Source organism: Myzus persicae, unplaced genomic scaffold (assembly GCF_001856785.1).
Source record: "Myzus persicae strain clone G006 unplaced genomic scaffold, MPER_G0061.0, whole genome shotgun sequence".
NCBI lineage: Eukaryota > Metazoa > Arthropoda > Insecta > Hemiptera > Aphididae > Myzus > Myzus persicae.
Window position 1 is genome coordinate 587,704 of NW_019104255.1, and position 17,675 is coordinate 605,378.

General features: G+C 27.1%; 1 protein-coding gene across 3 annotated transcripts in view; it reads left to right on the forward strand.

Moving 5' to 3' along the window:
• Positions 1-17,675, forward strand: part of LOC111040482 (Down syndrome cell adhesion molecule-like protein Dscam2) — a 68,294-nt gene that overhangs the window by 46,623 nt on the left and 3,996 nt on the right. For all 3 annotated transcript variants that reach the window (XM_022324412.1, XM_022324413.1, XM_022324411.1), the window contains exons 2-24: positions 7,046-7,112; positions 7,507-7,647; positions 7,720-7,899; positions 8,038-8,349; positions 8,404-8,703; positions 8,768-9,061; positions 9,126-9,533; positions 9,592-9,753; positions 9,818-10,111; positions 10,182-10,301; positions 11,421-11,594; positions 11,705-11,855; positions 13,349-13,497; positions 13,566-13,697; positions 13,758-13,925; positions 14,967-15,305; positions 15,402-15,548; positions 15,643-15,798; positions 15,865-16,004; positions 16,061-16,366; positions 17,091-17,211; positions 17,277-17,375; positions 17,447-17,632. In XM_022324412.1, the coding sequence (XP_022180104.1) occupies positions 7,058-7,112; positions 7,507-7,647; positions 7,720-7,899; positions 8,038-8,349; positions 8,404-8,703; positions 8,768-9,061; positions 9,126-9,533; positions 9,592-9,753; positions 9,818-10,111; positions 10,182-10,301; positions 11,421-11,594; positions 11,705-11,855; positions 13,349-13,497; positions 13,566-13,697; positions 13,758-13,925; positions 14,967-15,305; positions 15,402-15,548; positions 15,643-15,798; positions 15,865-16,004; positions 16,061-16,366; positions 17,091-17,211; positions 17,277-17,375; positions 17,447-17,632 (4,534 nt within the window). In that variant the 5' untranslated portion in view covers positions 7,046-7,057. The remainder of the gene's footprint in view (positions 1-7,045; positions 7,113-7,506; positions 7,648-7,719; positions 7,900-8,037; positions 8,350-8,403; positions 8,704-8,767; positions 9,062-9,125; positions 9,534-9,591; positions 9,754-9,817; positions 10,112-10,181; positions 10,302-11,420; positions 11,595-11,704; positions 11,856-13,348; positions 13,498-13,565; positions 13,698-13,757; positions 13,926-14,966; positions 15,306-15,401; positions 15,549-15,642; positions 15,799-15,864; positions 16,005-16,060; positions 16,367-17,090; positions 17,212-17,276; positions 17,376-17,446; positions 17,633-17,675) is intronic.

Sequence of the window (17,675 nt, forward strand, 5' to 3'; positions counted from 1 at the left end):
GTTTGGAATAGGTATTATAATATCCGGTATAAGTAGCCGAAATGGGAATAAATCTTAAAATGTTCACTTGTGATAGTTAAGTATGAATCTACACACCCTTTGTAATTAACTTGTATTCTTAATTAGGGCAGTAAAGTTATTGCATAAAAATAAATAAAGAATTTAAAAATTGTAATTAAAACATTTATTATAAAAAAATATGCATAAAATGTATTAAAATAAATAATAAATAAATATATTAAAACAAAATTTAATATAATTGTGCTTGCATGATTGCATGCACAAGTTCTTTTTGTTTTTGAAGTCGACCTAACCGATCGTCTGTTATAGCACAACAAATAATCGTGTACCTAGAAAAACTCATAATAAAATCGGTGGTTGTAACTTGTAATTGAACCGTATAAGATCGTTGTTGCTCGAATCTTCTCGCGATCCATCCTTATTTTATTGTATTTCGCCATTCAAAATTCAAGATTTTCTATAAATATTAAATAAATGTGAACTGCACTCTACGCAAACAAAATTTTTATTTTATACATTGAGTTCAATATTTTTTAAATTATACTAAAACTGCCCTAAAGTAAAAATCACAAAAATCATATTTTATTGCAATAAAAATTGTGTCTAAATTATTAGTTCTAAGAAACATGTAATTTTACACGCTTGGCAATTAACATAAGTACTTGGCAAAATATGGAACTACTATAACTTCACCTATTCAAAATATATCATTGAGCCATCGCGAGGTTGTAGAGAATCGCCGTCAAGGATTGTAATACAATTATAATTACGATGGCGGTGGAGGTTGTCAAGTTCATGTGTTATATACTGCTATTGTAATTCAAACATGCGATATTTGATTGATATAATTTAGTTGAGTTCTTCCAACGCACGTCTTTGTAAGTTTGTTCGATTTTGAATTTTTTCTGAGAGTGAAAGTTGATTTCTGTTTTGTTGAACGGAGTTTTCCGATATTTATTCCAAACATGAAACGCGAATATTATTGTTATATAATTATTATTTTTTTTTTTTCTTAATTTTAATTTGCATTTTATTTTAAAATAATTATAGCAAAGCGATTACAAAAAAATATTTAATTATTATTATAGTAAATAGTTATATATTGATAAATATTTTTTATTCAAAATGTCTGACAATTTTTTTTTGTTTTTTAACTATTGATTTTTTTTATGAAGTCGGAATTGAATTAGTGTGGGTGTTAATGCATTTTAAATTAATTCATAAAATTAAATTTAAAATTAAATTAAATTATTGATATAATTTTGATGTTTGAAGCTGGTCAACTGAAAGTTGGAACTAAATAATACTATATTTTATTGAATAAAATAATTGTACAATAATGACGTGTTTCTTTTTTAGTGTCTCAAACACATTTTACAGTTGAAAAATTCTTTGATCTTTAACTCTGATAGGTGACATCTGATGTCAAATTGGATCTAGTTGGAACTTAATAGGTGATAAAAAATAAAAATCCCTAGCAGTTTTCAAAATAATCAGGAAAAACAAGAATTTTAAAGTAAAACTAGTTTTTGACAAATTCAATTTTATTTGTTGTTGTAATTTATAAACTAATAATTGCAGAGAATTGAAAATTTCACTATTATTTTCTAGATTATTTATAAGTATATTAGTTCTTTAAATGTATAGGCTATACATATGGGTGAAATGTATATCGTCTTCGAGCAGAATCGTTTTACGTACGCAATGATTTATCATTAAATTCTAATTTAAAACATCCATTAGTCATCATTCATTAACGTGACTGACTAAGTACACTCGACACCTTAAATAGCCAATATAGCAGAATGATTTCTGCAATTTTTAAATCACGTATTTAGATTTTAAATATTTCGTGAATTAATTATAACGTAATAAAATATCAAACATAAGACGTACCTTCGAATACGATTTCAAACATTTTAAATCATAAAATGTTGTGCGTATATACCAGTATTAATATATTATGATGTATTAAATAAAATAAATTATTTATACTTGTAAAATGTTATCTAATAAAATAATCGATTAAGATATTAATGAATATTGAAAAACATATTTATTAATTATATTAATTATATAGTATAACCCAATTTGGTGATTTATCAAAGTGATGACAAACATTATGCAACGTTATAATTTATAGGTATAGTGACTAAAATATATGTACATTTAACTAGATTCTTAACAGTGGAAAAGGACTTTTTTTATCGTTGATTTATAACTACTATCCCTCCACAACAATACAAACTGGTCAGGGAACTGCCAACGAGACTCACGTTTTAACCACAGAAATTCAGAATAGGACCTTCCCGTCTGTAACTATTTACACTATAAAACGGCTACATTATTGTCAAATTCGTTTCCATTGAGCACCAAATGGGCAATACCCTCGATGTTTGAATCCGACTTTTTATACTCAGACTAGTCTGAGATATGGTGAGTTAACCATATTTGATAAAATATGCTCTGGACCGCTTTCCGTTCAACTATTGAACATAAAGTTAAATGCCTTTTAAATGGTCTTTCGATTCACGAATTGATTTAATTATTATATTACGAGCAATTAATGTTAGTTGTTAGACTTATAAGAAATGAAGATTAATTTTGTTATAATTCATAATGCACAAATATAGAACTGTTCACTATGACTCTCTATCTATCAATGGAATATATTTTAAATAACATTATATAATTTATCATTATATTAGAGTTCGCTGATCACTAATCGCATTATTTAGAACTAAATAATTTGAACATTTTTAATTTTAGTTACATTTAAAACTTTGATCCTTTTGATTCATATCAAACCTTAAAATTAATTTAACGTATTTCTTTCATTACAGTTTAATCCTAATGAAAACTTTTATAGCTTGACAAATACACCTAGTCTTAAACGTCTAGGTCTAATTAATTTTTATACCTAATACCATTGTTTGATGAATTTGATTTTATAAATTTTAAAGAAAATGTAATTATTAATTGAAATTATATTTGTTTAAATAATTAAATGAATACATGTATGAACTAGTAAGAATAACCTTTGTATTCGAAGTATGTAGGATCAACATTATATTATACAAAATAATTTAAGCATGGAGTATCAATCGTAAATCATGCATCCGGAAATGTTGATTGAAAATCGATACATCGTTAAAATACAGATATGCTTAAAAAAAATTATTACATTATTTTTATGGTATGTTAATTTACAAGTTAATATAATATAGTATACATTTAATTCCGGGAACATTAAAAAACTGTTTTTTTACATTTAAATATTGTCTACAGAAGTTTAATTTGTATGATATTTAATCAATATATTTCTGTCAGCATTTTGTCTTCAGTAATATTATGGTTTCTTTTGTTGGAAAATTTATTTAATCAAGTCATATACGAATGAATTGAAAAATCATTCATAGAATTAAAAATGTATTTGTTTCAATGGGTTGAATTTAATGTAATAACTAATAACTAGAATACTACGTTCTACTATCAATTAATGTTTGTTATTTTTGTAATCTAGAATCTATATTGTAGTCATTATTGCCAATAATTTATTATTTGCAGAATATTTTTTTAAATTATTATTACATCATAGGTTATATACTTTCAAAATAAATGTATGTTATTTACATACAATTAACATTTTTTTGTTCATTTATTAAATATTAATCAAAATACATTAACAATATTGTATTGGTATAATTGCATTGGAAATGTATGTATAATTGTACCGAAACACGTTATACATGGAATTATTATAATTTGCTATCATTTTTAAATTATTATAATATAAGACTTATAAAGTTAAAAATACAACACATTTATAGGTCCATGAAAATAAAACCATCATTTGGTACGTAGAAATAATTAAATCTAAAACTTCACATTAACTTTAACTTTTATTATTTATAATGATGAATGAATAATAATTAATCTCAAACAGTGAATCATACTATCTACACATACAATCTAAACAAAATTAGGGTAAAACAAATAGTAAATACAAGTCAAATTTTAGAAATTTAAGTTATAAATTAATTTGAACTTTCCACAAGATTTCTAGCTGATTTAAATGTATTGTTTGTCTTTTCAATATTTTTACTGTGATGCATTTATGTAGCCATCAAATTCTTTGAAAACCAAATTCAAATATTTACTTTATTCAAAAAATATTTCATAATATATTATTCACGTATTTTACGTAGTTACGCAGACTTAGTTTCCACTTCCAGATAATTATTGTTCAAAGCCCATAATATGATATTTTTTATATGATAGCTGTAAATTTATTGATTTACCTTTCCATTATTCTTATAATCGTATTAAATACAACCTACATTATAAACTACCAATTGGTACTACCATATTAATTGCATACATTTTTTAAAATCCGATGATCAACTACTATGAAATGTAAAATAAAATAAATATACTATTAAACAATAATACACTGTTATTCACTATCAATATTATATTACAATAATACAACATTTTATGAAACTTCAGACTAATTTTGATTCTGTAATCTGTATTTTTGTTTGTTCGACCGCTAGACTATAAAATATTTTGTTAACACGAAATTTTTTAATTAATTTATAATTGTGGTATGTCAAGGCAATAAAAAAAAAACGACTTTTTTTGATACCGTGATGTTTTATTATAAAGCATGATCAAATCAGTTAAAAAGAATATTTATAATATACAACATAGTTGAACAACATGCTTGCCTTTATCACAGTTAAATTTGTTTTCCTCGTAACTATTCTGTGTAATGAAATAATAATATTTGTTCAGTTACCACAACATAGTTATCTCATTTTCGTAAAATAATAAGCCATATATAATATTTTTTTATTCTATAGCTGGCGGTTACGACTAACATTTTAAGTAAACTTTCCATATTATAATTTATAAGTTACTAATATTACATTGGAATTAGTGAAACTACTAACTTAAAATTGTAAGGAAATATTACATGTACACGAAATGTAAATTTTAATATAATAATAATATTAATAATATTATATTCAAAATATAAAAATATATAAGAATTGTGAATTTATACATAATATATTATTGCGTATATTATAGTATAGTATATCATTCATTCAATAATATATTTTATGCGTAGATACGTATAATAACGTTGAAAAATCTTCCAATTTAAATTAAATATTATTTTTAATTTAATTTTTACTGTCCTATACATTATTGGACGGAGTATTATAGTTGTATTTACAATTTAATTGTATATTTATATTAATTTCCCATTTTAAATAATTATAATTCGACTATTTATTTTATTTAGTTAATTTAAGGATAGCCACATTGTACAAAGAATGGCTATAAATAAATCATTAGATCATTAATTCTTATTATATAAATAATTTTAAAAAAATGAAAAATTGAGAATGAATGAAATAGTTTATATTATTAGTTTTAATTTTGCTAATGAAAACAACTTGTGTTATAAGTCGTAACAATAATCATTATAATGTTCAATTTTAATAGGCTTTTAATTAAAAATATATTTTAGCTTTTTATTCATGAAATAAAATAAATATATTACATTTATCAAATGTATATAAAACTATAATTTATTATAATAATGATAACTGGATAATTTTATAGTTTCATAGTATAAGCAACCGCAAAGTAGTATTTAGCTTTATGTTTTCAAATCTTACTCAATCCTTAAAAATGAAATAATGAACATAATTTAATTTTTTTATACTTTATAGTTGTATTCATATAGTAGGTTTTTTCATTTAATATAGATAAAATTAATCAAGACATTTCGTTGTGTTCAGTTTGACAATTTGTATTTAAATTCATAAAGATATTATTTTAGTTTAGTGACTTCGGTACGAACTATCTTTTTATTTAACTGTAAAGGCTTAAAATTCTTAATTAGAAGAATCTAACTTGATTTTGGAGACAAAGGAAACCGGTTTTGAACCCTCATTATAATAATAATAATTAACTAATTACCAATTATTTTCATTTAGGTATTCACCGATAACGATGTCTGTTTCTTTTTTTTTTTTCTTTTTATCTTATAATCGTTGTATTATTTGTATAGCCAAAAAATAGTCTTATGTTTTTAAATTAAATTATAAAAAAATAATTTCTTCCGGAGGAAGTTCGGGCAGCTAGTATTATATATTATATGCAACTATTATTCAGGTATTATGTTTTTTTTTTTATTGAACTTAAATACAACTCGTTAGCAAAGGCCTTTAGTTAAGAGTCTTAATTACTATTTACAATTATTGTGGAGTTTACATTATGTTACAATAATTTAACAATTAGATTTATTAAGTTTTTATTTCTCCAATTATTATTATTTTTGTTTCCAAAATATTTATAATTAGTTTTAATCTTGTCTATTATATTACTAATACCTAAATAATAAAACTAATTGATCTTATAAATGTTTGGGTAGTAAATTACGTTTACTAATTATTAGACATAGGTAAAAATCAGATGTATGAGAAGTATCCAAGAGTAAATTATATAGAAATTATAATAACACAATAGTTATTCCTTACTTAAAATTTTGTCCATAGTTAATGTGTATAATGAGCTGATATGAATTAATTAATACATTCAACATATATTACAGTAAAACTTACAAAATTCATTTCTTTAAATTTTTTCTTTGAGTTCTTTTTTAACAATAATTATGGGTTTAACAAATTGTTCATCTAAATAAATATATTGTATTTTCTTTCAATTTCGTATCTTAAAATTCTCAAAATATAGAAAACCAAAAAAAATTTACTTAATTTTTATTATCCAGTAAAATGTATGTTTTTAAAATAATTATTAAATAAAACGATTTCGACCATATGTATATACTGATACATAAATATCGAGATTTGATTCCAATCCAATTTAAGCCCAAGCATCGTGATGTACTGTAATATGTGTAGAATGTGTTAAAACATTGCGTAGTTTACTTCATGATAATATGCTTTTCAACTACCTACTATACATTTTAACAATGTTTACATTTCAGAATGGATTGATAATGAAGACCGTGTGCCTACATGTCAGCTACTATATCATCACCATTCTTTTATCATGTAAGTATTCTGCCACAGTATAATCCATACAAATGATTATTTCCATACTAATGAGACCCAAACTTAACGGGATAACTAGACTATCTTAACGTTAATTGCTGTAAACATTAATCAATATTCTGTGGTGGGATTTCCACGGTTGAAGTTTTGTCGACAGGAAATTACCCGCAGTCAATTTCCTTGGGATGTCAGCAACGTCAGAACATCCTTTTTCAATTCATAAGCCATTTCTGTCCACCATCATAGTACAACCAATTAAAGAAACACCATAAATCACTAGATGGTTTTAGCCATCAACATATTTTAGAACAATTTAGCATCTTACATTTATAATATTTGTATTACATTTAATATCCAAATTATACGCGTTATTTAAAAATTAATGTTTTTATAGTGTGTCAGGCAAATAACGAACTAATAGGACCAGCATTTCGTCTAGTGCCACCATTCAATGTCCAGTTTTCCAACGATACTGGGGCAAAAATCGATTGTACTGCATTTGGGAATCCTACGCCACAAGTACAATGGTACTTAGGTATGATTTCGTTATATTTAATCAATATTATATTAAATAATAAAATTAAATTAAATAAAATTAAATTTTTAGAGGATGGAACGAGGGTAATGACAATACCAAAAATCAGAGTGGTACATCAAAACGGTAGCCTCATATTTCTTAGTTTTGGCCCAAGTTCTTACATGCATGATGTACATAGCGCACAATACAGATGCAAGGCTAGTAATGCAGTTGGTCAAATTATTAGTGGAGCAGTTCATATTAATGCTGGTATGATTACACATTTTTTAAAAGTTATTTATAAGTATGCATTATGTCATTATGATGACTCTGAATGAGAAATGTAAAACATTTTCAATATTTATGGTACCCATAATATTTTTGAATTGAAATAAACTTAACTTTCAGTCATGAATCAAAACTATGACGTCCAGGTTTATGCTGAGTATGTCAGTATCGGAAATACAGCATTATTACGATGCCATGTTTCTGCGCATGCTTCTAGCTACGTAATGGTAACATCGTGGACACAAGATGATATAATTCACTTTTATCCTAATGTTGATTCTGGTGGAAAATATCTTGTACTAGGAAATGGTGATTTATACATTAATAATGTTGATTCAAGCGATGGATTTAAAAGTTATACATGTAGAACTGTACATAAATTAACTGGTGAAACCAAAGCTAGTTCTTTTCCTGGACATATCACTGTGAATGGTAATTTCATTAATTTTAGAACATTTTTTTGTTACTTATATAAAATAATTTCAGACCCTACTGGAAGTCAACGACCAAGAGTTGTCGTGGAAACTGATAGTAGAAAACAAGTTAAAGTGGGGGAAGACCTTATACTCTCTTGTTTATCTCAAGGATTTCCTATACCAACTTATAGATGGTATAGGGAAAATGGAGACGTACTTAAAGCCTTAGTGCATGATCCACGTATATCAGTACCCATTCCTGGACTACTTAAAATCGAAAAAATTCGTTTAGACGATGATGGAAAATATGTTTGCATATCAAATAATAGCGTGGGTGAAGAAACAGTTCATCATAGCGTTTTTGTCACTGGTAAATTAAATTATTTATTTTATAAATTATACTAAAATTATTAATTTAAATGTATTTATTTAAGAGCCCCTTTCAGTTAATATACTACCTCAAAAAGTAGTTGGTTCTTCACTCTTAGATCCTGCTAAGTCTGTCCAGTTTGTATGTACAGTCAATGGCCATCCGATTAATAGAATTATGTGGTATAAAAATGGACAACCCTTAATGCAACTAAATGGTAGAGTACGTGTGACATCATCACTTCATAAGCAAGTATTGATGTTATCTCCCTTGAATAAAGATGATCAAGGAATGTATCAATGTTTTGGAACTAATGATTGGGATATGGCCCATGATAACACTCAACTGCTTCTTGGGGGTAAATAAAATAAATTAGATCAAATAAAGTAAAGTCTAATTTGATTTGAATCACAAATTAACAGATATTGGACCAGAACTTGTGTATTGGTTTACGGAGCAAACTTTACAACCAGGGCCATCTTTATCATTAAAATGTGTAGCATCAGGAAATCCTCTTCCACAGTTTACATGGACTTTAGATGGATTTCCTATACCTGAATCGAATAGAATTTTGGTGGGCCAGTACGTGACTGCACATGATGATGTTATCGCTCATGCCAATATATCTTCATTGAAAGTCGAAGATGGTGGAGAGTACACGTGCACAGCACATAATGAAATAGCACATGTTTCACATTCTTCTAGAATAAATGTTTACGGAGTTCCTTTCGTTAGGGAAATGCCCAGTGTTCATGTTGTAGCTGGAAAACAACTTATAGTTAAGTGTCCTGTAGCAGGTTATCCAATTGAATCGATTAGTTGGGAACGGAGTAAGGTATATAGTTTTAAATTGGCGATTCATATTTTTATTTTAAACTTTATTTTTAGATGGAGTTACATTACCAGTTAATCTTCGTCAACAAGTCTACAGTAATGGAACTCTAACAATAGAACAAGTTCAACGGCAAACAGATGCTGGAACTTATACTTGTCAAGCAAAAAATCATCATGGTCATTCGTCTAGGAGAGATGTGGAAATTCAAGTCTTAAGTATTTGTTATATCAAATAGTTCAATTTTATATAAAATAATTGTTTTTATGAATACATTTTTAGTACGACCGAAAATTTTACCAATTCCTCCCATGACAAACCTTTTAGCTGAAGGTATGCGTGCAGCCATTTCATGTCAGATTGTAGAAGGTGACCTTCCTGTAATGTTTACTTGGACAAAAGACAACGATGGCGTTAACAATGGCTTAGGAGTGGGAACAGCTACAAGAAATCATGATGAGTATTCGTCATCATTAATTATAGACCGTATCACTGCTGAACATGCAGGAAACTATACATGTATAGCAACAAATTCAGCAGGAGAAGAGAAATTTACGGTACCATTAACAGTAAACGGTGAGAAATATAAATACAAATTGTATATAATATTTTATTTATAATGTAAGTTTTTAATAAATGGGCTTAGTTCCTCCGAAATGGACTGTTGAACCTGAAGACACAAACGTGGTTATGGGCTATCCGTGCATGTTACATTGCCAGGCAGAAGGTTATCCTACACCAACTGTTATTTGGAGGAAATCATTTGGTACTGTACATCATTTAAGTATTAAAATACATTTTTATTTATCATAGTTTGTAAATACCTATTAAACTTTAGTATACGAATATTAAATTCTCAATTATTATTTTTGGAGATTCGTTGGAAATTTGATTCAACGGTAGTTACCTATCATGTTAAATTATATATACCATGTCTGATATTTCGACAATCACGATCCAACGGCTAAGTGTAGACATTTATCAATATATAAACCAGAATACCTGTGAAATATAGCATGGACTAGAGGTTCCTAAACTGTGAGTCACGATTATATTTTTAGTGCGTCACTTTACATTTTTAAATAATACATTTTTTATATATGTGAGCAAGATGTAATCAGTTAAGTAGTTATTGAAAAGAAAGCAATTTACCGCTTTAATAAATTCTTTGTTAAAAATTTAAAAATAAAATAAACTGTTCTTCAAAATTCTTTTTTTATTTGTAGTAAAACAAAGGTCATTGATATTATTGTGGGTCTCCAAAATTTAAATAATTTCCAAAATGGGTCTTACCATAACAAGTTTGGGAACCTCTGGCATAGACTATGTATATTTTCGTGGATTATTTAGAAATGAAGAATACAATTTTTATAATTGGAAATGTATCCACTATATAAGATTATCATTAAAATAAATTTACCATACTACTAAAAGAGCAACAACGTATATATTTTCACTAGGTACTTTAAAATAAATATATCCGTACAAATGTATAAAAATTTGGGTAGACATTTAATTTTGCATAGCATAAATTCATTTAAGAATATCAAGAATCTTATGAAATAAAATACCAAATACATTCTTTTCAAGAACATAAAAATAGTTACAGTTTGTTAGCAATTAAAAAAAATGATCTGCTAAAAATACATGTACCAAAAGTGAGTCTATTAAATAATACATCAAGGTTACTGGAAGCAAGAGTAGGTAAAACAATTGGTGATTCATATAAGATGAGCTCTGTTGACAAACACCAGTGGAAGTGATTATAAATTTATAACTGCATGATACAAATATATGGCCAAACAATAAAATATATTTCATGAGATATTGTCTTGTACGTTTAATGCTATAATTGAATAAAATAGATTTTTATTTTATGTTTTAGGCGATTCAATAGGTGAATATAAGGACTTTTTATATGAACCCAATGTAAATTTCTTTAGAAATGGAACTTTGGAGTTTTTGCATACTAGTAAGGCTAATGAAGGGAAATATATGTGTGAGGCAAAAAACGATATTAGTCCTGGATTGAGCAAAGTCATACAATTAAAAATAAATGGTAAAATCATATTTTTTCTTTCATAATATGTATGATACAAGTATGTACTTAGTTCTGTTTAATAATGATATTTTACAAGTGCTTTTTGTTTATTTTTTTTACATATATAGCTCCAGTGAAGTTTATACAAAAAACTAAGCAAATTCAAGTTAAACTTAATGATGATGCTCATATACAGTGTATTGCTGTAGGAGATAAACCATTACAAATATCTTGGAAGGGTTCCACTAATATGCCAATTTTAAGGGATATAGATCGAAGGTAATGAAACATGAATTTGGTTTTAATTTTTAGTTAAATTCCACATTTTAATATACATTTATTTACATCAAGGTTGATTTATTTAAATTTTTTTTGCTTTCAAATTTCAACCAAATTGATTTAATTATTTTATTTATTTATTCTTACTGAAAAAATGTATCTTATATTCATAGGTTAAAACAATAATAGTCAATACATAGCTCTAAATGTTCGCTATCCACTTGTATGTTAACCAAAACAATTACTGAAACTCAAATACGAATAAAACTTGAATAATAATTGGGCACTAGAACTCGATAACATGATATTACAACCATACCTGGCAGTTTAAATCAAGACTTGAAACCGATATCGGATACCGATTTTGAATACCAGTTAAAGCCATTCAAAACCGAAATCAATATCAAAACTGAAATTGAAATCGGAAAAAGTAAAAACCAATATTCAAAACAAAAAACGAAATAGGAAAAAATATTTTCGGTTTCAAGCCCTGGCTTTAAATACATGCTAATTTAATTCACAAAAAAGTTTTGAGTGGCTCATGTACTTGAACCAAAAATAGTGTATTCTAATAATCACTTGCTTGTTACCTTACTTATTATCTATACCAGGGTTGGGCAATTGGAGGCCCTCGAGCCTATTTTATCCGGCCTGAACTACATTTTCAAATTACATTATAAACAAAATAAATACTAATTAAAATAGATATTTTGAATGGCCTCCTTTTTTTATTTTTATTTCTATGCTCTGGCCCGCTAGATTCTAATTTTCTTACAATTGGCCCTCTAGTAACTTTGAGGTGCCCATCTCTGATCTATACCTACAATTAATTCTCAGGGAGATGAAACGAGATAGGTAAGTACAAGAAGATACAAAGAGGTCCTAGGAAGTTCAAGAACGTGTATTTAATAATTAAAAGAATATTTTATAAAAACGTAAGAATTTTCAATGAAACCTCTAAAGATATTCGTGTAATTTACTCTTTTTTAACCAACCCATTAAAAAAAAAAAATTGTTTCATACTAAAACAAGAGGAATAAAAACTATGAAGCCAAACCGTAATATTTCTTTACTTGTACCCGAAACCCTCACAAATCGTTTCTGTTACGAATCTTACTTAAGTATATTATTCTTAGATGTTATAAGCTAATATTGATTATGTATGTATGTCAAATGTAATTTCTTCTAAGACACTATTAACTTAACTGCATAGAGTTATACATATAGTGTTATTCTTAATATAGTCAATATAGATGATCAATATCAAACTTCGCATAGTATCTAAATACTTTTCGTACTTTATTTATCTATATCTGTTTATGTAGTTTAATTAATTCTGAACTTTTAAAAATCATAGTTTAATTTAATGTAATTTCTAAGACACGATTCAAGAAGTATGAAACATTAAAACATTTTCTACAACCTATACTATTTGAAAAAAAATCTATATATTTCATTCGTGCTATGGTTTATTTATTTTGGGTTGATTCCAGGTTTACTATAAGAGAACAATCTAAAGATAATGGAATAATGTCAGAGCTTGGAATATCGCCTGTATATAGACACGATACCGGTTTTTTTAAATGTACCGGGAGTAATTATTACGGTCAAGATGAAAATTCGATTGAACTGATAGTGCAGGGTATGTGATACATATAAATCATAAATGAACATAGTTTTGTTTATTTTATCCGATGATAATTTTAACAGAGACGCCGGAAAGCCCAAAAGATATTAGAATTTTGAATCAACAAAGCCGGTCAATGGAAATAACATGGAATCAACCATACGACGGAAACAGTGTTATATTAAATTATATAGTTCAATACAAATTAGTTGCATGTAAGTTAAACATTATTTGAACAAGAGCATTTTTTACTTTGAAAATCGTTATTTTTCCAGCTTTATGGGTAGCTGACCCGGCAAAAGTAATTGTTGCTGGGACTCAAACCGTAACAACCGTCGAGGGATTAACACCGGCAACGTCTTACCACATTCGAGTGATAGCAGAAAACGCCATGGGATTTAGTGAACCTAGTGACGAAGCACAAGCTTTTACACAAGAAGAAGGTATAATTTCATAAGAAATCATTTTAATGATTACACTTTCTACAACCCTTAATACTGACATAAATGGCCAAGACCATAGTTTTGTATCAATACAAATTAAATATACTTTAGTAAATAATTTATATTCCTATGATCTCAATTGAATAATAAATTGTGATATTAAACCATTCTACAAGACTCTCTTTCTTCTAGAATCATGAGATTTTAAGATTCAACATTTGAATGATAGTGCCTACATTTAAAATAGGTATTTAAATTGTTCGTGGCATCAGCATAAAATGTATCGAAATAAACAATTGATAAGTATCAATAATCTTATTTTCGATTGAAGTCTATAATTTTAGTTTCTATGCTCAACACAAATGTATTATATTGATATAAGCCGTAGTAAACTTTCTTAAAATAAAACATTTATTAATTACGAATATTTCGAATATTTACAAAAATGAATAGGTAGATACTAGATATAAGATATAAGGTAAAAGAGAAACCTTTTTGTATTGTAATTTTATAATATGATATCTATATATAATTTGCAAATAAAATAAAAGTTTCTTCATGCTTCACACATAAACATACAACATGTATACATATATAATATATATATATATACATTATACATTATACATATACATATACATGCACATAATAGTATGTACACAATTAAAATACCTATTATCTATATATTCTAAATAAAAAAAAAAAATAAAGATGATGTTATATTAATGTATCTTTTAAACATTAAATAACAATATACAAAATCAATGTAAACATTTCCCCGATGTTTGACAATTAAATGTTATTACAAGCCGATTTGATTAATAGTTATTTAAAATTAAAAACCAGTGATACAGATCAGATGACTTTTTTTTTAAATATAGAAGTATATATTATATGTATTGAGTACATATTGAGACTGGATATTAAAATAACAAGAAAATATGGGATAATAAGGGAAAGACGTGTCTAAATTTGCAAATTCAATTAAACTAACATCCTGCAAATCTGATTTATTTATTTATTATTGATATGGTTTATTAGTTCCTAGTATGGCACCTCAAAATATTCGTGCTGAAGCTAAAAGCAAAACAGAACTTTTAATAATGTGGGAACCACCTCCATCAGACTCTTGTAATGGAATTTTAATTGGATATCACATTGGATACCTGCCGACGGATGATACACAAAATCCTACGACTTCAACGATACCGCACAGTCGTTACATTATTAAAACTATAAACATAAATTCTCAATATGGCGAAGACTTTGTCATTAGTGGTCTAATACCGTACACGACGTATTCGATTGTAGTACAAGCTTTTAATAGCAGAGGAACTGGACCGTTTTCAAAGCCTATTACAGTGCAGACTGACGAAGGAAGTGAGTATTGAAATACCAATTAAATGTTAGGTACATATAATATCATAGTTTAGTAAAAGGAGGTCATTACTTATATTTATCATAATATTCAATCAGTACCAACAATGCCACCAGAAAAACTGACATGTAGATCTTTAACATCGCAAAGCATTCAAGTATCGTGGGATTTACCTCCGCCAACGGGACGCAATGGTAAAATACAAGGCTTTAAAGTATCCTATCAACCAGCAGAAGACTGGTACGGTAAGTGTATTTATCAAAACTACTATATATTATATTGAATAAGTCATACAGTTATTTTTATACATTATACGATATACGTGGTATTGTTGTTTAGAAAAAAATGAATTTGAAACAAAAATTACTACTATACAATACACAACAATTCAAGCTTTATTGAAATATACAAACTATAGCATATCAGTATTTGCATTTACGAATAAAGGAGACGGAGTTCAAAGTGATCCAATTTACTGCAAAACTGAAGAAGATAGTAATGCAATTATTTTTTTCTTAAAAGTTCACACACAGAGTTCATTGTATTATGTTTATATTTTAGCCCCTTCAGTACCAGCAGATATCAAAGCAGTTATAAGTTCTATAAAAACCATAGTTGTATCTTGGCTTCCGCCAATTCGTCCAAATGGGAGACTGACGGGTTATATTTTATACATATCAATTTTAAGCGGCCACAAAGATGTAAGCATAAATATTATTCTCTAAATTGTTTTAATAACTTGAATGAATTTTTCTAGTCAAAACCAATAAAAAAAATACTCAGCCCATCTATTGAGGTTTTTGAAGCATCAAGAATCATTGATAGTGCCAAATACCAATTTTGGGTCAAAGCATTAACTAAAGTTGGGGAAGGTGAGAGCACTAGGACAATAACTGTACTCCCAACAATTAAAATCTCCGCTCAGATAGTATCATTCAGTCAAGTTTTGATTATGCGATGGAAGAAAAATGTAACACTAAGCTGTAAAAGAGTAGGTATACCGTATCCTCAACCAATATGGACAAAAGGTGGACGATCAATCATTTCGAGTGGGAGATATCAGGTTACACATCACACATTTTGCTTTAAATTATTTTGATATTAATTTAAGGTAGTTCGGTTAGATTAAGTAATTTTATTCTGAATAATATTTTTGTATGTTATAGTGGCATATTGTAATTTTTTTCTATGCTTAAAACATATTGCTTATACTCCATTAAGAAAAGTTTGTCGTCAATTATAGAATAGATTTGTTCGACTAATTATTTTATTTTTAAAACTTAACTATACTGTCTTGGCTCCTTAAAAAAATGTACCTATCAATATATTTATAAGGGACAAATGAAAATGTTCTCGAAATTATTCGATAGAACCAATAACATTAACTTCCTCGGGAAAGCATATGATCTATTTAAAATATCAATTATTCAGTCATAGGTACAAGGCAAATTTGAATGTTGTACTTATATTGTTTTAAAAAATATAATAATTGTTTAGTTGGTAATAAATCCGATATTAAAGAAAATTATACGATGTTATCAAATTTTCATTGACGTTTTTTTTTTATTGGCATGAATAAGGATTTCTTAATTTATGATTATTACTTATTATTTACTAGTGTACTATTACAAAATGTATTTATACTTTCGTTTTATTTTGATATAGTTAAGTATATATATGTAGTAATAATGCATTATATGCAATATATAGTACCTATATATATTAGGTAACATGTGTGCATAATTTGTATAATGGTCCTGATTTTACAATTACCCTTTTCACCTCAGATACACAAAGATGGGTCGTTGGTTATACACGATATACAACATTCAGATAGAGGAAACTATACATGTGCCGTGGAGAATACACATGGGAAAGATGAAATTTCATACGCAGTTAATGTTAGAGGTAACAATCCTCATAAATAATATATTTATTGGTTACGAATATAATCATTTGTATATAAATTATAGTACCACCATCACCTCCAAAATTAACTGTCTATTTAGAAGAAACCGATAGTTTACAACTGAAGTGGACGGATACAGCTGAACCAGACATACCAATATTGGGTAAGTTAATTATTTGCTTAATACAATTCTTAAAAGTTTTTATGAATTTTTATGAATTATTGAAATTGCAGGTTATATAATCAATTTTAAACGTGAACATGGTGATTGGGAAGAAATCCATATTGATGCAAAGACACATTTTCATGTATTACAAAAATTACTTTGTGGGACAAGGTATCAATTGTATATTACTGCTTACAACAAAATTGGAACAGGTCTACCATGTGATATTTTAACATCATATACCAAAGGCTCAGGTATTTATTTATTTATATAGTTAACGTAAAACGACAACTGACA